This window comes from Gorilla gorilla, chromosome 1 (genome assembly GCF_029281585.2).
Source record: "Gorilla gorilla gorilla isolate KB3781 chromosome 1, NHGRI_mGorGor1-v2.1_pri, whole genome shotgun sequence".
Taxonomy (NCBI): domain Eukaryota; kingdom Metazoa; phylum Chordata; class Mammalia; order Primates; family Hominidae; genus Gorilla; species Gorilla gorilla.
The window spans coordinates 208634611-208658068 of NC_073224.2; the positions used below are offsets into that span (position 1 = coordinate 208634611).

Sequence of the window (23458 nt, forward strand, 5' to 3'; positions counted from 1 at the left end):
TTGTACCGACAAATGACTGTAGAACCACCAAATTTATCTATATTCCTCCTATAACGCAATTCAGTCAAAAGAATTCTCTTGGCTGGGTGCGGTGGCTCACATCTATAATCCCAGCACTTTGGGAGGCCAAGGCAGATGGATCACTTGAGGTCAGGAGTTCAAGACCAGCCTGGTCAACATGGTGAAAACCCATCTCTACTAAAAATACAAAAATTAGCCAGGTGTGGTGGCATGCGCCTGTAATCCCAGCTATTCAGGAGGTTGAGGCATGAGAATCGCTTGAACCCACTGCACTCCAGCCTGAGCGACAGAGGAAGACTCCATCTTAAAAAAAAAAGAATTCTCATGGGTCTTCTGGTTCCTCCACCCATTTATGTACAATTGCACAACCCCAGCTGCAGTTTAGCAGAAAGTAAACTTGGAAAGAGGACCTGATTTAGAATCCTAGCTTTGCCATTTATTAATCCCTGGGCGATTACTTAACTTCTGAGAAGAGTCTCCTTATCTATCAAATAGAGTTAACAATTTCTTTGGAGAGATTCAATAAGACAGAATGTGTGAAAGTGCTAGCATAGATTAGGCTTATAACTTTTTTTTTTTCAATTTTAATGTAACTCCTCTTCTTTGTAAATATTGGGTACTCATTAAATGTTTATTGGATGAATATTCTGAAAAGTTTCTTCTTTCCAATTTATCATATTTCTCTTTCCCTAACTCCAAGTCACTTCTAAACCATCCCTTTTCAAAATGTGCTACTAAAATAGTAAGTTAGAACTATAAAGTTCTCTCTGAACATTCCTAAAGACCATCCATCCTTGATAGTAATATATAAAACCTACACTAATTCAAGTTCCATCTCATATAAGAAAGCTGTAGGTGGCCAGGCACAGTGGCTCATGCCTGTAATCCCAGCACTTTGGGAGGCCGAGGTGGGCGGATCACCTGAGGTCAGGAGTTTGAAGTCAGCCTGGCCAACATGGCGAAACTCTGTCTCTACTAAAAATACAAAAAATTAGCTGGGCGTGGTGGCTGACGCCTGTAGTCCCTGCTACTCTGGAGGCTTAGGCAGGAGAATCACTTGAACCTGGGAGGCGGAGGTTGCAGTGAGCCGAGATTGCACCACTGCACTCCAGCCTGGGTGACAGAGCGAGACTCTGTCCAAAAAAAAAAAAGAGAAAGAAAAGAAGAGAAGAGAAGAGAAAAGAAAAGAGCGAGCTGTAGGTTAGGATCCACTTTAGAAATCCGAGTTATTCTGTGGAGGGTAGAGTGTTCTTCCCTTTCTTTTGGGCAGCACCTGATGAGTGAGGGCTTCATGATCAGAAAAATCAGTTTCACCTCCAGTGTTACACTTCCTTCTTCTGAGCTCCGGTACCTTACTAACCTTTGGGGATACCATGAGCCATAAAGAAAAAGGACAGAGGCTTTAAAGAGCAGAGCTGTTTGCTATGTGTTAAAATGGTATTATACTTTGTATCTTGACTGTTGATATTACAAGTTGGGATCAACTTAACAGAAGTCAAGAGCCACAATTATCTATAACTGACTGATAGTCACAAAGTCTGCCCTCCAAGACCTCACATTATTAGGAGGTAAAACTTTTGTCAACCATATAAAGCAAGTATGAATGCCAAGTATGAATATCAAGTATAAATGATACCATTAAAATACTATAGGCTCAGGCCAGGTGCGATGGTTCATGCCTGATCCCAGCACTTTGGGAGGCTGAGGTGGGCAGATCACTTGAGCTCAGGAGTTCAAAAGACCAGCCTGGGCAACATAGTGAGACCTTGTCTCTACAGAAAAATTAGCCAGGTGTTGTGGTATGTGCCTGTAGTCCCAGCTACCTTGGGGGCTGAGTGGGAGGATCACTTAAAACCCAGGAGGTGGAAGTTGCAGTTAGCCAAATCACACCATTGCAGTCCAGCCTGGGCAACAGAGTGAGATCTTGTCTCAAAAAAAAGAAAAAAAAAAAAGAGGCCCAGTGTGGTGGCTCACACCTGTAATCCCAGCACTTTGGGAGGCCGAGGCGGGTGGATCACCTGAGGTCAGGAGACTAGCCTGGCCAACATGGTGAAACCTTGTCTCTACTAAAAGTACAAAATTTAGCTGGGTGTGGTGGTGGGCGCCTGTAATCCCAGCTACTTAGGAGGCTGAGGCAGGAGAATTGCTTGAACCTGGGAGGTGGAGGTTGCAGTGAGCAGTTGCAGTGAGCTGAGATCACACCATTGCACTCCAACCTGGGCAACAAGAGCAAAACTCCATCTCAAACAAACAAACAAACAAACTACATGCTCTTGTAAGACACTGAAAACAATTTTTTGGCTTTACTTTCACTTCAAGAGGAGGGAGCCAACATTAATTAATTCCTACTATGTCTCAGGCATTGTATTCTTATAGATGATAGCTTATTTAACCATCACAGTAATTCTATGGAAGAGAATTACTGTGAATAAATGGAACCTCCATTTAACAAACAAGAAAACTGAGGTTCAAACAGATTAAGTAACACCCTAAAGGCTCACATAGCAAGCAAAAGAGCTGGGACTAGAATCCCGATTTTGTCTGGTTTCAAAGCCTCTGCTCTTGAAACAAATATGCCTTCTCTACCAAAGGTTGATAATTCATTTGGTCATCAAAAATGTATCAAGCACTTACTATTTTCTACCCATCCACCTAAGACTGAGATATACAACAAAACAGACAGAACTCAGCCCTCATGGAGCTTAGTGTCTTGTGAGGAAGATAGACATTAAACAAGTATATAATTAAAGACAGTGTGAACCTATTTATTTATGATGGGTAAAAAAAATTCTGAGGAGACATTAGGGCTGAGACCTAAAGGATGAATACAAGATGATGGGAAAGTGGGTAGTTAAAAGGAAGAGTGTCTTAGTCTGTTTGTGCTGCTATAACAAAATACCGTAGAAATTTATTTCTCACAGTTCTGGAGGCTGGGAAGTTCAAGATCAAGGTGCCAGCAGATTCTGTGTTTGATAAGGGCTCACTGTCTGCTTCCAAGATGGCACCTTATTCCTGTGTCCTTTGGAGGTGACAAATGCTGTGTCTTCACACAGCAGAAGGAATGGAGGGGCCAGGCAGCTCTCTGTAGCCTCTTCTATAAGGGCATTAATCACATTTACAAGAGCAGAGCCTTCATGACTTAACCACTTCCCAAGTGATTAATACTTCTTAATACCACCTCTTAATACCCCCACATGGGGGACTAAAGTTCAACATGAACTTTGGTATTTCTCCAATATTCACTTTGAAGCCTAATCCCCAATTCAATGGTATCAAGAGGTGGGGCCTTTAGGCCCCTCATGAATGGATGAGTGCCTCATAAAAGGGCTCGAAAGGGTGAGTTCGCTCCTTCTGTCCCTTCCGTCATGTGAGGACACAGCATTTCTTCCCTCCAGAGGATGCAGCAGGAAGGTGCCATCTTGGAAACAGAGTAGTCTTCACTAGACACCAAATCTGCTGACAACTTGATCTTAGATTTCCCAGCCTCCAGAACTGTGAGAAATAAATTTCTGTTCTTTATAAATTACCCAATCTCAGGTATTTTGTTATAGCAGCACAGACTAAAAAGAAAACAGCATGTGCAAAAATCCTAAAGAGAGAGCAAGAACTCAGACTGTTCAAAGCTATTAAGGAGGCCAGTGTGTCTTGACTACGAGCAGGGTAGAACAAACAACATTGTGAGAGCACCCAGCGGCAAGCTGTGGAAGGTCCACGTCTGTATTCAATTGTAATGAGAAGCTTCTGAAGAGCCGTGAGAAAGCAACATGTCCAACCTACTTTAAAAATCTTATTCTAGGCCAAGCACAGTGGCTCATGCCTGTAACCCCAGGACTTTGGGAGGCTGAAGTGGGAGTATCACTTAAGCCCAGGAGTTTGAGACCAGCCTGGGCAACATAGTGAGACCCCAGCTCAATTTTAAAAAAAGAATTAAAAAACAAAAACAAAAACAAAAATCTTATGCTAGCTACAATGTGAAGAACAGACTGGAGAGGAGCTACGATGAAGCAGGGATCCCAGTAAAGACCAGGCAAGAGATGGAGAGTTTTAACTAATAGGGTGCCAAGGGGATAAAGAAGTACATAGACCAGAGATATAATTAGGACTTGCAAATAGACTGGAGTGGGAGGCAAAATCAAAATCAAATCAAGAAGAGAAATCAAGGATGATGGCCAGATGTGTAGTCTGGGAACCTGCAGGATAGTGGTTCTATTTGTTGAGGTGAAAACATCTAGAAGAGAAATAATTTTTTGAGTGTCTCAGTATGTTCTGTGTTACTTTAACAGAATACCAGAGGCTGGATAATTTATAAAGAAATGAAATTTATTTGGCTCATAGTTCTGGAGGTTGGAAAGTCCAAGAGCAAGGTGCCAGCATCTGGCAAGAATCTTCTTGTTGTGTCATCCCATGGTGGAAGGTAAGAGGTTAAGGAGGAGAGAAAGAGATCAAACTCACAGCCTCAAGCCTTTCAATAATTGGCATTAATCCATTCAGGAGGGTGGAGCCCTCATGAACTAAATACCTCCTACTAGGCCCTACCTCCCAAAGTTGATGCACTGGAGATTAAGTTTCCAAAACATGCTTTTTAGGGGACACATTCAAACCACAGCAGTGAAAAAATAAATTCATTTTAAAACATAAATTACACATGCTGGTATTCCAATGACGATGTCAACTACGCACTTAAATATCTGGAGCTTAGAGAAGGCACATGTGATTGCCAGATGTTCCGCTGGCCCTTCCCATTTAAGCTGTAATGCTCAAGACAGACTTAAGTGGACAGGAACATCAAACCCAGTTGTCACCCTTAATCTATTTTAACATAAATGGTGGGTTTTCAAAGCACAAAAGAATATACCTCTCCTTGGAAAATAGTGTAGAGAGCAGGCAAGTTTTCCATGGTCTCAGGCCTTCCTGAATTCATCCTTAATATTCTATGGCTCCTCCATTTCTCTTCTATTAAAGCTAATACAAGTGTCCTGTCATAAAGAAATCAGACACCAATTAGAGAGATATCTGCGTTAAAGAAATGAATATGCAGACAATCCACAACTATTCTCTACAGAATAATACCACTAGATTTAACACCATACACTTTTATCCAAATCTCTTTTGTTTATTCTAATTGTGGGGAGTTTTAGAAAGCTTGATCCTATTTCTCAACAATTTGTTACTTACCCAAGGCCATTAGGCTACTAATTTTGTTGTGTTTGGTTTTTTTAAATTGCTATTTTTGCTATTTTTTTGCCGGGGAAGAATTTTGGGGGAGGGTGGGAAAAGATGTTAAGTATGTTTGACCGGATCTCAAAAAAATGGAATAACAGAAATAAAAACATTAATGCAGTACTTACTATGTCCAGGCACTGTGCTAAGCACTAGACATGCAATCTCATTTAACTCTCAAAACTCAGGCTGGGTATGGTGGCTCACACCTGTAATCCCAGCACTGTGGGAGCTGAGGTCAGACGATCTCAGGATCAGGAGTTCCAGACCAGCCTGGCCAACATGGCGAAATCCCGTCTCTACTAAAAATACAAAAATTAGCCAGGCATAGTGGCAGGAGCCTGTAGTCCCAGCTACTTGGGAGGCTGAGGGAGGAGAATCACTTGAACCTGGGAGGCAGAGGCTGCAGTGAGAGATCACACCACTGCACCCCAGACTAAGGAACAGAGCGAACTCCATCTCAAAAACAAAACAAAACAATTCTCAAAAGTCTTAAAATGTAAGTTCTATTACTATTATATTATACAGATGAGAGAACAAAGGCTTCCAGAAGTCAAATTACTAAGCATGTCAAAAAGCCAGGAAATGGGGAGTCAAACTGGCTGACTCCAGAGTCCATTCTCTTAACTACTATGCTAGGTATTAAATCTGAAGTGACTTCAAAGAGAAAAGGGCTTACTTTTTTTTTCTTGATAAAATTAAAACACATACACACTGTGAAAGTTCAGATAATAAAAAAATTCAGATAATACATTAATAATAAAGAAAATGAAATCATCTGTAACTCAATTTGATCTATATTCTTACAGTTTTTTTATATGTAGAAGTGGTTTTTTAATGGAATCATGAAATCATTTTCTTATTACAGCAATTCATACGCATACACAACTTTTTGTTAACATGTACCTAATAATCCATTGTTGGATGTACCAAATTCATTTAACTATTTCTGAATTATGTGAAAATGCAGATTGCAGTTCAGTAGGTCTGAGGTGTTACCTGAGATAATGCATTTTCAACCAGCTACTAGGTGACACTAATGCTGCCTAAGTAGCAAAACTTACAGCTTTGGATACTTACCTTAGAGATAATCTTGCTCAGCCTCCTGATCTTAAACAGAGGGGAAACCAGCAATCTAGTGGCTCTTAAACATGCCTCTTTACTCTGTTGGATAAATCACTGCCAAGATAAATCTAATGGTACTATCCTCAGTTCTCTTTCCTCCCAATTACATTTGACACCAGTAAGACCTGAAATTATTTTTCTTGTGTTTTCACAGGCAAATACTTTCTTCTCTCCTCAACCCCCACTGCTTCCTTTCACTTTCAGAGGATGACTTGATGTCCTGATTTTGGTAAGTATTTCTGATTTACAATGACCATCCATTAAATTGACAGCTTCACTTGAAACAGAAATGAAAGAAAATCCTTTCAGGACATCCAAACCCTTGTTCTAGTATTATCCCACAGCTCAGGAACATCCCTGTCCTCAAGCTCCCTAAGATAATCTTATATCCTTATAATAAACTTGCCCTTTTCTGCTTAGGTCAGCCAAAGTGTCTTTTTATTACTGTACTAAAAGTACACAGAGCTAATACAGGCAGATTTGTCAGTTCTTGAGAAATAGCTCATAAACAGGTTAATTCCAAGTTTTACATTCTGGTTAAATCCTGCCTCTTCCATTTCATAGCAATACAATCTCATCTCTAGCCTGTCCTTTCCCTCTGTCCAGTATCCCTCACCTCACATGCTAGAACAGGAGTTACTAATCTATCAGGTTCTATCAGGAGACTTTTATTATCCCTTCAACACTTGAAACGTATTAGTGAGGTACAGAATCCATAGGGGCACCAGCAGCTGAAACATCTAAATTAACTTCAAACATCTTAATCTATCATCTGTTACTCTACACACAAAGGTCATAGGCCAGGTGCAGTGGCTCACGCCTGTAATCCCAGCACTTTGGGAGGCCAAGGCGGGTGGATCATCTGAGGTCAGGAGTTCAAGACCAGCCTGGCCAACACGGTGAAACCCCATCTCTACTAAAATACAAAAAATGAGCCGGGCATGGTGGTGCACACCTGTGGTCCCAACTACTTGGGAGGCTGAGGCAGGGGAATTGCTTGAATCCAGGAGGCAGAGGTTGCAGTGAGCTGAGATTGCGCCACTGCACTCCAGCCTGATGACACAGTGAGACTCCATCTCCAAAAAAAAAAAAAACAACAACAAAAATCAGCCAGGCGTGATGGCAGGCGCCTGTAATCCCAGCTACTCTGGAGGCAGGAGAATCGCTTGAACCGGTGAGGTGGAGGCTGTAGTGGGCCGAGATTGGGCCACTGCACTCCAGCCTGGGCAACAGAGCAAGATTCCATCTCAAAAAAAAAAAAAAAAAAGGTCTAAAGCAGAAATGAACTTACATTGTTGCTTACAGACTTCTGCTGTGATAAGCGTATAAAAAGCTAGGTTTAATGCTCCCAGATTTATACCTCCTGTAGAACAGTGGCCTAAGAAACCCCATGCAATTCTTCAAGAAGGAAACTGGGGCCAGGTGCAGTGGCTCACGACTGTAATCGTGGGAAGCTAAGGCAGGAGGATCACTTGAGGCCAGGAGTTCAAGACCAGCCTGGACAACACAGTGAGACTCTATCTCTACTTAAAAAAAAAAAAAAAATCAGCCAGGCACGGTGGCTCACGCCTGTAATCCCAGCGCTTTGGGAGACCGAGGCAGGCGGATCACAAGGTCAAGAGTTCGAGACCATCCCGGCCAACATAGTGAAACCCCGTCTCTACTAAAAATACAAAAATTAGCTAGGCATGGTGGTGCGCACCTGTAGTCCCAGCTACTTGGGAGGCTGAGGCAGGAGAATTGCTTGAACCCGGGAGGCGGAGACTGCAGTGAGCCGAGATCGCCCCACTACAGTCTAGCCTGGTGACAGAGCGAGACTCCGTCTCAAAAAAAAAAAAAGAAAAAAAGAAAAAAAGAAAAAAATCAGCCAGGTGTGGTGACACCAGCCTATAATCCCAGCTACTTGGGAGGCTGAAGCAAGAGGATCACTTGAGCCAAGGAGATCAAGGCTGCAGTGAGGTACGATCATGCCAATGCAATCCAGCCTGGGCGACACAGTGAGACTTTATCTCAAAAAAAAACTGGCATGCATTTTTCAGGGAAAGCCTGAAATATAACAGTACAGTAGTCCTCCCATCCACAGCTGTACTTTCCACAGTGGCAGTTACTCACAGTCTACCACGGTCCAAAACACCAAATGAAAAATTCCAGAAATAAACAATTCATAAGCTTAAAACTGTTATGTTGTTCTTATTAGTGTGATGAAATCTTGTGCCATCCCACTCTGTTCCATCTGGGATATGAATCATCCCCTTTGTCCAGAGTATCCATGCTGCATACACTAGTCACTCAGTGTATATTAAGTGCCCATTAGTCACATAGTAGTCATATTGGTTATCAGACTGACTGTTGAAGTATCTCTGCTTGTGTTCAAATAATCCTTTCTTTACTTAATAATGGCCACAAAGCAGAGTAGTAATGCTGGCAATTTTGGTATGCCAAAGAGAAGCTGTAAACTCCTTCCTTTAAGTGAAAGGGTGAAAGTTCTCAAGGGGAAAAAAAAATTGTATGCTAAGTTTGCTAAGATCTATAGTAAGAATGAATCTTCGATGTCTGAAATTGTGAGGAAGAAAAAAACATTCATGTTAGTTTTGCTGTTGCACCTCAAACTGCTAAAGTTATAGCCACAGTGTATGATAAGTGCTTAGTTAAGATGGAGAAGGCATTAAATTTGTGGGTAGAAAATACAAACAGAAACGTCTTCCAATTGATAGCTACTGGGTTCAGCAGTGCCCACAATTTCAGGGATCCAATGGGGGTCTTGGAATGTATCCCCCATGAACAAGGGGGTATGACTATAACAGGTTTACAATTTCAGGAAAGTAAATGGTTGTCATTTTTTAAACATGGAATATAAAACTTTTTTTCAAATTCTGTAGAAACCGAGGGTTCTATTGCGGTTACTCAGAGGCTCCTTAGTTAATCCAAATTTATTTTTAAAAAGTCAACTTCCAGGCCAGGTACAGTAGCTCACACCTGTAATTCCAGCACTTTGGAAGGCCGAGGTGGAAGGAATGCTTGAGCCCAGAAGTTCGAGGCCAGCCTGGGCAACACTGCGACACCCCATCTCCACAAAATATTTAAAAAAAAAAAAAGAAAAGAAAATTATGGCCGGGCATGGTGGCTCACGCCTGTATCCCAGCATTTTGGAAGGCCAAGGTGGGTGGATCGCTTGAGGTCAGGAGTTCAAGACCAGCCTGGACAACACGGTAAAACCCTATCTCTACTAAAAATACAAAAAATAAAATAAATTAGCTCGGCATAGTGGCACCTGCCTATTGTCCCAGCTACTCAGGAGGCTGAGGCAGGAGGATCACTTGAGCCCAAGAGATGGAGAGTGCACTGAGCCGTGATCATACCACTGCACTCCAGCCTAGAAGACAAAATGAAACCCTGTCTCAAAAAAAAGAAATTTAAAAAAAAAGTCAACTCTGAAATATCTAGGTCACCACAAGGTCCCAGACCAGTGAGGCTGCCTCTAAGTCAACCAACCAGAGGTGAGCCTCCATACCAAAGGCTGAGGGAGTAGAACCCCCAAAGAAACTAGAGCTGGGAGAAGTCCCACTCAGAGCAGTTGGGTAGAAGCCTCTCCTCAGTAATTAGGCAAAGGTCAATTATTACTGATACACAGTTAATCTCCCAACCTTATGGTGGGCCACAGTGAAAGGGGGAGTGAGTGAGAATTACTGCAAGGGTGCCTACTGTAACAACGTATTCTGCTTTGATCCAGTTTACATATTAAAATTCTGTGTAAGATTTCACTTGGAAAAAAAAAGAGTTCTGCTACTTTTAAAGAGTATACAGCCGTGCGCGGTGGCTCACGCCTGTAATCCCAGCACTTTTGGAGGCTGAAGCAGGTGGATCACGAGGTCAGGAGATTGAGACCATCCTGGCTAACACAGTGAAACTCCATCTCTACTAAAAATACAAATAATTAGCTGGGCGTGGGAGCGGGCACCTGTAATCCCAGCTACTCGGCAGGCTGAGGCAGGAGAATGGCGTGAACCTGGGAGGTGGAGCTTGCAGTGAACCAAGATCGTACCATTGTACTCCAGCCTGGGCGACAGAGCGAGAGTCCGTCTAAAAAAAAAATAAGAGTATATAACATTGAGCCAGGCACGGTGGCTCACACCTGTTAATACCAGCACTTTAGGAGGCCATGGCGGGTGGATCACTAGAGCCCAGGAGTTTGAGAACAGCCTGGGCAACACGATGAAACCCCATCTCTAATAAAATACAAAAATTAGCTGGGCATTGTGGTGGGCACCTGTAATCCCAGCTACTCGGGAGACTGAGACAGGAGAACCACTTGAACATGGGAGGTGGAGGTTGCAGCGAGCCGAGATCATGCCACTGCACTCCACCCTGGGCAACTCCACCCTGGGCAACAGAGACTCTGTCTCAGAAAGAAAAAAAAAAAGAGTATATAACATTAAGATAGATATAGTCCGTCAGACAGGACCACATTCATACACTTAAAAGAGCCAGTAAGTTGACAAGGATTGAGGTACACCATTTGGAGTTGCCTTGCAATAGCTCTGAACGCAGAACAAAGCATTTTGCTTGCATGTTTTAAACAACTGTGTTATATAGGGAAGCAACAGGGGACCAATTACTAGCCACTCTCTTTCCAAAACAAGGGACAGAGAAAGGAAAGTATGGGATGGAAGTAAAGGACACAGGAGAAGAAATGGTGGCCCAGAGTGAGGTCAGAGTCTATGCTGGGTGAGGAGGAAATCTACAAAGAGAACTGCAATATAGGGAAGAGTAGGGTGATGAAGGCACACACTGGAGCAGCCCAGAATGGGTAGTCAGAGCTCGAGCATCGAGAGGTGGGGCCTGAGGATCAAAGAAGTAATGCAATGTTAATTTCATAATGTTGGTAATTACACTGTGGCTATAGAGGAGAATGTCCTTGTTTGTAGGAAAAAAAGTTTTCAGGGCTGTTGGGGTATTGGGTCAGCAATTTAACTCAAATAATTCAGAAAAATGTTATCTGTACATGCTTCCATAATTTTGTGATAGTTTCAAAAAAAAAATTTTAAAGTACACATGCAACTGGGAAAAAAACCCTACACATCCTGTCCTCCTATCCCCCAAGCAATGAAAAGTTTAAAGAACAATATTAAATTGGCCAGACATTTTATAGCCTTTTTGGAACTTCATTTAATGTGTCACCTTACTGATCTGGTCAAGATTTTTGTTGTTATCATTTTCCAGCTTGTTTGGATTTAGATTTTTTTGTTACTTAAGAGTACTAATTGACTAGAACCCTAAGAATTTAAAGGAATTTTAGTTTATCTTTAAGCTGTGCTGGAATTGTGAGCAAAGTAAGCTAACTAAAACTAGTAGGATATGAACAGAGACAGAATAATGACTCCAGAGCCTGCACTGTTTGCTTTGTTTTTTGTTTTGAGGCAGGGTCTCACTCTGTTGTCCAGGCCGGAGTGCAATGGTCCAAACATGGCTCCCTGCAGCCTTGACCTCCTGGGCTCAAGCTATCCTCCCGCCTCAGCCTCCCAAGTAGCTGGGACAGAAACACACCAACGAGCTTGGCTAATTTTTTTTTTGTGGGGGGGGGGTAGAGACTGGATCTCATTATGTTGCCCAGTCTGGTCTTGAACTCCTGGCTCAAGCAATCCTCCTACCTCAGCCTCCCAAAGTGCTGAGATTACAGGCATGAGCCACGGCACCCAGCCAAGAGCCTGCATTCTTAAGCACTATACCTCAAAAAGAATTCACAATCGAATATGGTTTGGCTTTGTGTCCTCACCCAAATTTCATCTTGAATTGTAATCCCCACATGTTGGGGGAAGGACCTAGTGGGAGGTGACTGGATCATGGCGGTTTCCCACAGTCTGTTCTCATGATAGTGAGGGAGTTTTCACGAGATCTGATGGTTTAAATGTGGCAGTTTCTCTTGCTCTCTCTCTCTCTCCTCTGACACCACTTAAAACGTGCCTTGCTTCCCCTTCACCTTCTGCCATGAGTTATAAGTTTCCTGAGGACTCCCCAGCAATTCAGAACTGTGAGTCAATTAAACCTTTCTCCTTTATAATTACCCAGTCTCAGGGAGTTCTTTAGAGCAGTGTGAAAATGGGCTAATAAACGGTCTAAATCTAAATTTTGTAGAGTATAGCTCTAACACTAACTAGGTCCCAACATTAGAGGAATCAATGTGGATATCATTCATGGAAGAGCTAGGATGAGCAAGGTCTGGATCCATTCATTCAAACATGAAACCAAGGACCATTTCTTATTTGATTTTGTGTTCCTGGGGTGTGGTATACTACAAGTACTCAGTTTTTTTTAAATGAGTGAACTGAGCCTCACTATATGCCAAGCACAGGTAGAGAAAGAGGGGGGAACACATTCTGGTCTAAAAGATATAGAAGAAGAAGGAGCTAGGTCCCATTTAATATGTTGGACAGATCAACAGATGGAACACTTTCTTTTTTACTTTTTATTTTTTTTTAAGACGGAGTCTCGCTCTGTTGCCCAGGCTGGAGTGCAGTGGTGCGATCTCGACTCACTGCAACCTCCGCTTCCTGGGTTCAAGTGATTCTCTCACCTCTGCCTCCCAAGTAGCTGGGACTACAGGCATGCAACATCATGCCCAGCTAATTTGTGTACTTTTAGTAGAGACATGGTTTCACCATGTTGGCCAGGTTGGTCTCAAACTCCTGACCTCAAGTGATCTGCTCGCCTCAGCCTCCCAAAGTGTTAGGATTACAGGTGTGAACCACCGCACCTGGCCGGGACACTTTCAAATGTCAAACTGGTGGTCCAGCTTTCCTCCCTCCCACCAAATTCTAGAGTGACCATGTAAGATAGATGCTTCTTGCTTTCAAATTCCAGTCATGGACCTGTTGAGAAAATAGCCAAAAGCAGGAAAGAGGAATGGTAAAATGCCAGGAAAAACACAAAAGGTAAACTCAGAAAATGTAAAAACTTAAAGGAATTATGGAAATAATTAAACCTATTACTCTTATGCCACTGAAAATGAAGCCAAGTGATTTGACAAAGGCTGCTCACAGTTAGCAACATTGGTACAAGACCCCAGGATCAGCACTTATTCTACCACTCGACACTACACTTTCAGTCAATTATTCCTAAGATCCCTTCAAAGTCTTATAATAGCTAATATTTGAGTGCTTCATATCTGCCATGTATTAATCTAAGAGCTTTACTTCTCTTAACTGATTTTTCTTTTTAAAATTTTATCTTCATGACATTCAATAATTCTCTTCTTGACTATCCCATAAAACAGGCAATTATCATTGCCATTTTAAAAATGAGGACACAAGAGAAGCTAAGTAAACTCGCTCAAGATTGCAAAATATGAACGATGGAGATGGGATTCAAATCATTTTTAGGGACATTTTTTTCCTCCCTTTGTAGAATGTGGAATTCTTGTAAGCATGCCTTTGTCTTGCACATCATCATATCCTTCCTCCCCAAATCTCCAGTGCCTAGCACAGTGTAACACACATGGAAATTGTCTACTAAAACAGTGAAGTATTTAATTTTACCCCATTTAAATTGTTAATTCATCAATTCCGTATGCTATTGATTGATGTTTGTATATAAGGTACTTTATAAACCTGCTTTCAATCCTTAAAACTCCTCTACAAAGCAAGTAATCCTATTTTACAGGAATGAAATAACTTGTCCAAAACCACATAGCAAGAAAGAGACAAATCTTAGGCCATTCCAAGGGCCACACACACTTGCCACTAAACCACCCTTTTTTTCTTTTTTTTTTTTTGAGACAGTTTCGTTCTTGTCACCCAGGCTAGAGTGCAATGGCGCGATCTTAGCTCACTGCAACCTCCTCCCAGGTTCAAGCGATTCTCCTGCCTCAGCCTCCCGAGTAGCTGGGATTACAGGCACACACCACCATGCCCAGTTAATTTTTGTATTTTTAGTAGAGACAGGGTTTCACCGTGTTGGTCACGATGGTCTCGAACTCCTGATCTCAGGTGATCCACCTGCCTCGGCCTCCCAAAGTGCTGGGATTATAGGAGTGAGCCACAGCACCCGGCCTGAACCACCCTTTTCAACACAGTCCCTGTTCTCAAAGACCTCCTAATCTGATAGGGATATCAGATATCATCATTCCAACAACACTCTAAACTCCCTTTAACTCTGTCTTTATATTTAACTATCTGGCAGTACGTCTAACCTAGCCCGGGACAGTTGCAGACAACAGAACCCACTTAAGCAGAAAGGGATGTATTGCAATAACAGACTTTGGCGGAACTTCCAGGAACAACACCTAACCCACAAAATAACACCAATTACACTGCAATGTGATAAGTGCTAAAGCAGAAGCTTGGGGGCCAGGCATGGTGGCTTATGCCTATAATCGTAGCACTTTGGGAGACCAAGGCAGCAAGATCGCTTGAGGCCAGGAGTTTGAGACCAGCCTGGACAATATGGCAAGACCTTATCTCTATAAAAAATACAACAATTAGCCAGTCATGGTGGCACATACCTGTGGTCCCACCTACTGGAGAGGCTGAGGTGGGAGGATCACTGGAGCCCGGGAGGTCGAGGCTACAGTGAGCCATAATCATGCCACTGCAATCAGCCTGGGCAACAGAGTAAGACTCTGTCTCAAAACAAACGAACAAAAGTAGTAGCTAGGAAGAGAAAGAGGGTCTGGGGGAAGCAGAGAAGTTAAACAGATAACTGAGTAAGACTTTTAGGATAAACAGAAATCCTCTAGCAGAGAATACTGTTCTTTGACCTCATTAGAACCCTGATTTATTGGCCTCTATTTTCTTCCAATCTATCAGCCCTCCCCTTTTTCTTCAGTTTTCTTCCAATCCAGCTTAGATTCCATAGCCCATCATTCCAACAATACCCTAAACTCCCTTTAACTCTGTCTTTATATTTAACTCTCTGGCAGTACCTCTAACCTGGTCAGGGACAGTTGCAGACAACAGAACCCACTTAAGCAGTAAGGGATGTATTGCAATAAAAGACTTTGGCAGAACTTCCAGGAACAACACCTAACCCACAAAATAATACCACCTTTGCCACAATCCAGGAAAGTTATGGCTATCACTGCAGCAAGCCACCAAACCAGGGAGCTATTGACTGGAGAAATTTACTGCCATGACTGGCAGCAAAACTGGATGACTCACACCCTCCTTCTTTCCACATTTAACTCAGTTCCAAATTCAATTTTCACCTTAGGTGCAACGGAGTCAAGAAAATGGTTTTTAGTTTTCCAGATTTTTCAGTAAGAGAAGACATATTAGAGGTTAGAATGTGTCTTGAGCAAGCGATGTCCTTGCCATACCCAGAAAGGTTTTCTCCATGCATGCACTAAACCGCTGGATATGCTGGAAAAAAAATTTTTTTTTCCTTGCATCCTACATTTCTCTAGTAACCTCATTCTCCCACACTCCACAGTGACTTTCAAATCTTCTACAATAGTCTCAAATTTCTCACAACTGGATCCTGGATAATCCCTTATCCCCATCGGTTAGCACATCCTCTCCTCCTCTTTACAATCATATCTATGAAAAATACTGTGTAGGTTCACTACCTACATTTTCTTGTCCAAATCCTTGCCTCATATCTGGCTTTTGGCCCAATCACACCAACAAAATAACTCTTGCTAAGGTTACTGTGACCTCCATGATGATAAAAGCCAAAATATGTTTTTCAATCTTCATGTTATTTAAATTCTAGAAATTTCTATCACAAATCATTCTTTTGCTTCTGAGACATTCTTCCAGTCCTCCTTCCTTCCTTCTGTATCTCCTGTAGGTTAATTCACCTGTTCTTCACCATTAAATGTTGGAACTAGTCAAGGTTCTGACTTAGCTGACTTTACCCACACCTATGGCTCAATTCATGTATATACAAATTATGCCCAATTTTATATTCCCAACACAAATCTCTCTTCTGAGCACAAAGCTGTAGTTCAAACTGCCTCTTGGATGTCATGAATGACCCCACACAATCAATCAATCAATAAATAAAAACTGGTCTCAGCTGGGAGCAGTGGCTCAGGCCTGTAATCCCAGAATTTTGGGAGGCTGAGGCAGGTGGATCACTTGAGGCCAGGAGTTGGAGACCAGCCTGGCCAATATGGTGGAACCCCATCTCCACCAAAAATACAAAAATTGGCCGGGCACAGTGGAGGCGCCTGTAATCCCAGCTACTGGGGAGGCTAAGGCAGGAGAATTGCTTGAACCTGGGAGGTGGAGGTTGCAGCGAGCCAAGATTGCACCACCACACTCCAGCCTGGGCGACAGAGCAAGAACCTGTCTCAAAAAAACACAAAAAAACAAACAAAAAAAAAAACAAAAAAAACTGGTCTCTAATCACCTTCTAGTGTTCCCTATCCAGCTTGAGGGATTCCGTGATAGTGAGTGAATGGTACCACCATCTATTCAACTACATAAGCCAGAAACCTAGGAGTTACCTTTGATTCCTCTCTTCACTCCCTAAAATCAACCCATCACCAAGTCCCACCCATTTTACCTCCTATATACCTCTAGAATCTGTCCAATTCTCTGCAGTTCCACCCATATCTCAGTCCTCACTGACATCTCTGACCAGGATTACTGCATATCCCTAGTGGTCCACATACATCGACTAGGGCTTCCCCAACCCCAGTCTGTTCACACCACTGAGCCTGAGGGATCAAGCCCCCTCCTCCACCACACCCCACTGGGGGAAGACGGCTCAGTGGTATCTCATCCGTTTTAAAATAAAAGCTACAAATTCCTGCAAGGTCTGACCGCTATCATGTACAGCTTCATCTTGTACCATACTCCCTTCATTCTCTTTGTACCAGCCACACTGGCTCTTTGTGCTTTTAGTCATTTTCCTCCCAAGTGCCTCAGGGCTCTGAACAAGTAGTTCTCTATGGAAGGTTCTCCCTTCACCTCTTCACCTAATTAATTACAATACTTCCTGCAGCTACCAGCGCAGGCATCTTTTCCTCTGAAAAACCTTCCTGCTTATTTCAGGCACTCATAGCATCAGGCAGCAGTAGGAGGCATTTCCATGTATTAGTGAGGTCATTGTTTAACGTTTTCCCCACCAGAGTTAAACGCCCTGAGAGTAGGGACCGTGCCCGGTTCACAACATACCCCCAACGCGCTGCTAAATAAATATCAGCAGGACGACTGAGGCAATGACCACGTTCATGGGCATGAGTCTCAAATTTCTCAACAAGACTGTGCTCTGGAGAAGGAGTCGGACATTTCCTTCATCACTGTCTCTCTCAGGGGGGCATACAGTAGGCCCTGATCAAAAACTGCAAAATCAGTGGCAGAAACAAGTCAGCCTCCTCGGCCAAATGGGGCACCGGAAGAGGCTGGGACGCAGCCCTTTCTCCCTGGGAATGCCCGGCACAGGACTGGCCACGATGGGCGCTCTTGAAGAAGGGAGCCGCAGGGGCTGGGTCTTGCCGCCAGAGACCCCAAGGCTCCGCTCCTGCCCCGAAAGGGAGCCCAGGCTACTACTTACCACAGCTGGGGACTCGGGGCCCGCCTCCCACCCCTTGCTATCAGCACCCTCAGCTGAGAAGGGCAGGTTCAGACGGCACAACCGAGGCGTCGCCTCCAGACTCAGGCAGCCACCCACCCCGTTCTTCCTCATACGTACTAGGCGTCAGCTCCAGGTCCCCGAGTCGCGGCGCTGAACTAAACGCCGACCCCAGTCAGCCAGCGCGTTTCCACCCACAAGACCCAGCGCGCCTAGGGAGGTCTCCAGCTCCGTCCACCAATCCTGGTATCGCACTCTCATGACGTCAGAAAGATATGCCCAATAACAAGAGACTATCCGAGGGCGGTGCAAATGGGAATATTGAAAGCCGATTGGTTCTTCCAAGCTGGAAGTTGTGGAGGAAGGACTAAGTTGGAACCAATTGCGTGGCGCCTGAGAGCGGCAGCGCGGTCAGTGGCGGCGTTGAAGAGACCGGTTGCCGCCATGATAGAACAGCAGAAGCGTAAGGGCCCAGAGTTGCCGCTGGTTCCAGTCAAGCGGCAGCGGCATGAGTTGCTGTTGGGAGCGGGGTCTGGCCCAGGAGCTGGGCAGCAGCAGGCGACGCCGGGAACTTTGCTGCAAGCGGTAAGTGAAGAAGCAGGCGGCCTTTGGCCCTCAGCTCATCTTCCTCCCCTCAGAGCGCTGTATCTGGTGATCCCCGACCCTTTCCCGCATTGCGGGGGCAGAACGAGAGTCTCTACGCAGAGTTAAAACACATAAACACTGTAAAAGCTCCCCATAGCCTGCGAATGCTGCGTACGTGTTCCCCCGTTTGGCGCCCGTTTTCAGCCTCTCGACTGCCCTGAGATAGCATTAGAATTAGAGTTGAGGACCTTGGGCTCAAAACCCTGACCCGGGTTTAAGCATCCTGACTCTAACATGGATCTGGCATGGAACAAAAATTCCGAAGAGTTTGTGGAATGAATGAATGAGGGAGGGAAGAAAAAAGGGAAATGATTTGTGTTGGCTCGTTTTGGGACTTTGGGCAAGTTGCTTTTCCCTTTATTTCTCTGCACTAGTATTATTAACAACTAAATAGCAGCTAACATTCATTGACTCTTGTACTAAAGTGTTTCGTATATGAAATTTCCATTGATCTTGGTAGCAGCCTGTTAGGAACGTTATTAACCCATTTTGCAGATGGAAAAACAGACTTACCAAGTACGTGATAGAAGCAGATTTCGAACTGAGAAACCATGCTCCTAACTACATTTTTTGTGAGATAGAAATAGTGATCATACTTCTAATGTCCTGTTTAGGCTCAGACGAGGAAATACGAGTGTCCTCACATCTCCTCAATAAATCCTGCTGGCACCGTCCTCAAAATAGGTCTAGAATTGCTACTTCTACCATCTCCGTCATTGCCTCATGGCCTAAGCCATTATTATCTCATCTGGCATTTTTGTAGTGGGACCCTAACTGGTCTTCCACTTTCTGCCTTTGTATCAGTACCTGTTACCAAGCCAATAACCAGAGGAATCCTTCTAAACATCAGATCACATTACACTGTGCAGAAAACTTTCTGGTGGCTTTGTACTTCATCCAGAGTAAAAACCAAAATTCTTGTAATTATTTGCCCTCTTTCCCTTTACCTCTCTGACCAATTTCTTATTGCTCACCTGGCTTCAGTTACACTCTCTTCCAAGCCTCTGCCTCAGGACCTTTGCATTTGCCGTCCTCTCTGTGGGATTGCTCTTCACAAATGTTTACATGGTTTACTATTCAGCTCCTGCGAATATTTGCCCAAATGTAATTTTTTCGGTGAGGATTTTCCTGACTACCCTATTTTAAATTGTAGTACCACATACTGTGGAACCCACATTGCTTCCCTGTCTCTCTTTTTTTGTTTTTTTGTTTTTAGACAATCTCTCTGTGTTGACCACTGGCTCAGTGCAGCCTCCACCACCTGGGCTCAAGTGATCCTCCTGCCTCAGCCTCCTGAGTAGCTGGGACCACAGACACACAACCACCACATCTAACTAATTGTATTTTTTTGTAGAGACAGGATTTCACTCCTGAGCTCAAGCAGTCCGCACACCTTGGCCTCCCAAAATGCTGAGATTACAGGCATGAGCCACCGTGCCCATCCCTTCTTTTGCTCTATAGCACATGACACCACATATATAGTTTGCTTGTTTTCTCTCACCTTCCCTTCTCCCTTCCCCCTTTCCCACTGGAACAGCGAGCTCCGTTGTTTATTTTGTTCATTGCTGTTTGCCCAGTGCCTAGCATGTAACTTCTTTTTTTTTTTTTTTTTAAGATGGAATTTTGCTCTTGTCGCCCAGGCTGGAGTGGAGTGGCGCAATCTCGGTGCACCACAACCTCCGCCTCCCGGGTTCAAGTGATTCTCCTGCCTCAGCCTCCTGAGTGGCTGGAATTACAGGCGCCTGCCACCATGCCTGGCTAATTTTTGTATATTTTTAGTAGAGACGGAGTTTCACTATGTTGGTCAGGCTGGTCTCAAACTCTTGACCTCAAGTGATCCACCCACCTCAGCCTCCCAAAGTGCTGGGATTACAGGTGGGAGCCACCACGCCCAGCCTGCACATAACATTTTTTAAAACTAAATGAATATGGCCGGGCTTGGTGGTGGGTGCCTGTAATCCCAGCCACTCGGTAGGCTGATGCAGGAGAATCGCTTGAACCCAGGAGGCGGAGTTTGCGATGAGACGAGATCATGCCATTGTACTCCAGCCTGGGCAACAGAGCAAGACTCCTTCGCAAAAAATAAATAAATAAATAAATAAATAAATATATATGAAAATGCTGGAAAGTACTGAAGAGATTTGGGGATTATGGGTAGTATACTTCTCCCATTTGACAAGTGAGCATATCAGCCCATGTTTAGATGAATTGCCCAAGTGTCATCTTGGTGTCCAAGACCATAATCAAAACTACTTCACCCATGCTGAGGATCCCTTTGCTGTGAAAAAATAAGAAATAAAAATAGGCCAGGTGCAGTGGCTCATGCCTATAATCCCAGCACTCTGGGAGGCCAAGGCAGGCAGATCACATGAGGCCAGGAGTTTGAGACCAGCCTGGCCAACATGGTGAAACCCCATCTCTACTAAAAATACAAAAATTAGCTGGGCGTGGTTGTGCATGCCTGTAATCTTGGCTGCTCGGGAGGCTGAGGCACCAGATCCCTTGAACCCAGAAAGCATAGGTTGCAGTGAGCCGAGATCACACCACTGCACTCCAGCCTGGGTGACAGAGCAAAACTCTGTCTCAAAACACACACAAAAAATTAAAAATAAAACAAAACTATTTCACCCAGTACTCCATACCAAGCAGAGTTGTTGGGAAAGTCAGTTCCATCATTTGTTAAATGAGCCAGGCCAAATGTGGTGGCTCATTCCTATAATCTTAGTGCTTTGGGAGGCCAAGGAGGGAGGCCAGGAGTTTGAGACCAGCCTAGGCAACGTAGCAAGACCTCATCTCCACAAAAACTAAAAAAATTAGCACGGCATGCTAGTTCATGCCTGTAGTCCTGGCTAGTCAGAAGGCTGAGGCAGGAGGATCACTTGAGCCAAGGAGTTTGAAGCTGCAGTGAACCATGATCACACTACTGCAGTCCAGCCTAGGTGACACAGTGAGGCCCTATCTCCAAAAAAAAGTTAGTCGTACAACAAGAGCTGAGAGAGTGAACAAGAGAGTCATTATAACAGGTAGATAATGGAAAGTTTCAGAGAGTATCAAGTTGGAGGCATTCATGGGAGAAGAGCTGCCATTCTGTAAGTCAGATGAAACCCACTTAATCATTGTTTTCTTGGTCTTTTCCCTCCACTCCCCACCCCCTAATTTTGTAGCCTCCTTTGCCTGTATGCAGTAGTTACCTTGTGCTTCTCTTTTGTTTAGGGACCTCCAAGGTGTTCCTCCCTTCAAGCCCCAATCATGCTGCTCTCTGGACATGAAGGGGAAGTATACTGCTGCAAGTTCCACCCCAACGGATCCACCTTAGCATCTGCAGGATTTGACCGACTGATATGTGAGGCATAGTTTTTGAATCTGGAATAATTTTTCCTGCCAGATAGTGATTTTTTTTTAAAATCTTGGGTGCCACAGAAGGTATCACTCTATGTTGGCAACATAACAGGCTGCATGGCTAATATGCTAAAATTGGGGCATGAACGTGCTGAATGATCTTGGGTGTAGAACTTGGAGTCCATGGGGTAAATACAGAAGCCATTATTTTACTAGTTGGAAAGTGAGTTGTTCTGGTTTGAGAATGTCTTCCTCATAGAGGCAAATCTCCAGCTAATTTACCAAGGCACTTAGCAATCTAGACATAACAGGTTAATGGCAGTAATGAGGAGAGAAATAACTTTTATTTTCCCAAAGGTATAAGGTCCTCTTAATTCACACCCAGAATCCTAGCTAGCATATGGGAAGGAAGGAATCCTAAAGTGGTAACTCCCTTAAATAATCTACCTGTACATCATTAGGATCTACTACCAGATTTCCATTTTTGAGAAATAAGAATTTCTCATACCCATTTTTGAGAAGTAAGTAGAAAAAGTCATTTTATTTATACTCCAGCAAATGAAGCCAGAAGGAAAAAAAATCAGATGCTTCTGTTGCTACTCTCTTGCCAGATTATGAGATGAAATGAGTTATTTGGCTCTTTTCTGTTAACTCTTTTCCTCGGTGCCGGGTGGATGATACCCATCTTCGCTGCCCATTTTGATTTGGATGTTCCGGCTCTATGATTCTTAAGCTTACTAGTGGCCAAACGTCTGGATTGCTTAGGGATCTTTGCAGAACATATATGAATTATTGATAGGCTTAATTTCATCAGACAAACTACATAGTTTTTTTTGTTTGGTTGGTCGGTTGGTTTTTTAGAGACGGAGTCTCACTCTGTCACCCAGGTTGGAGTGCGGTGGCGCGATCTCGGCTCACTGCATCCTCCGTCTCCTGGGTTCAAGTGATTCTCCTGCCTCAGTCTCCCAAGAGCTGGGATTGTAGGCGTCTGCCACTACACCCGGCTGATTTTTTTATTTTTAGTAGAGATGGGGTTTCGCCGTATCAGCCACGCTGGTCTCGAACTCCTGACCTCAAGTGATCCACCCGCCTCGGCCTCCCAAAGTGCTGGGATTACAGGTGTGAGCCACCATGCCTGGCCTGAGAACTGTTGTTCTGATAAATTTATAAGTACCCTTTGCCTAGTAATGCTCACAGAACCCGTCTCCCTAACAGTACTGTGGAATGTCTATGGTGACTGTGATAACTATGCCACACTGAAGGGACACAGCGGAGCAGTGATGGAATTGCATTACAACACAGATGGCAGGTGAGTATTCTGCATAATGGAATGACAGCTTCTCATACTAATTCTTCTTGGCGTCCTTTCACCTTTCATCCTTTCTCAGGAGACCCTGCTATCAAAAACTACTAATTTTGGGTAGTTACTTTAGTATCCGATTTATCACTGTCACCCCAAGTGAGGTGTTTATAGTCTGTGTATGCAAATATAAAGATGTTATATCTGTCATTTCAACAACCCAGACAAATTTTTCTTTTTTTAAGACATAAAATAAATGTGATTTTTATATGTAGGCTGGGGTGCAGTGACACA

The 23458-nt window shown here is 43.7% G+C and overlaps 2 protein-coding genes across 6 annotated transcripts in view; one reads left to right on the forward strand and one right to left on the reverse strand.

Moving 5' to 3' along the window:
* Nucleotides 1-18150, reverse strand: part of ZCCHC17 (zinc finger CCHC-type containing 17) — a 68014-nt gene extending 49864 nt beyond the window's left edge. Inside the window, exons 1-2 of one of the 5 annotated variants that reach the window (XM_019014122.4) lie at nt 18001-18150; nt 4877-4997 (exon numbers count right to left, since the gene is read on the reverse strand). In XM_019014122.4, the coding sequence (XP_018869667.3) occupies nt 4877-4942 (66 nt within the window). In that variant the 5' untranslated portion in view covers nt 4943-4997; nt 18001-18150. Of the gene's footprint in view, nt 1-4876; nt 4998-17862 lie in introns of those variants that run through there. The other 4 variants (XM_019014140.4, XM_019014129.4, XM_055390269.2 and 1 more) reach the window with 4 other exon arrangements.
* A 109-nt stretch (nt 18151-18259) lies between these two features.
* SNRNP40 (small nuclear ribonucleoprotein U5 subunit 40) overlaps nt 18260-23458 on the forward strand; it is a 37220-nt gene continuing 32021 nt past the window's right edge. The window contains exons 1-3 of the mRNA XM_019014111.4: nt 18260-18465; nt 21739-21868; nt 23080-23173. Coding sequence (XP_018869656.1) covers nt 18325-18465; nt 21739-21868; nt 23080-23173 — 365 coding nt within the window. The 5' untranslated portion in view covers nt 18260-18324. The remainder of the gene's footprint in view (nt 18466-21738; nt 21869-23079; nt 23174-23458) is intronic.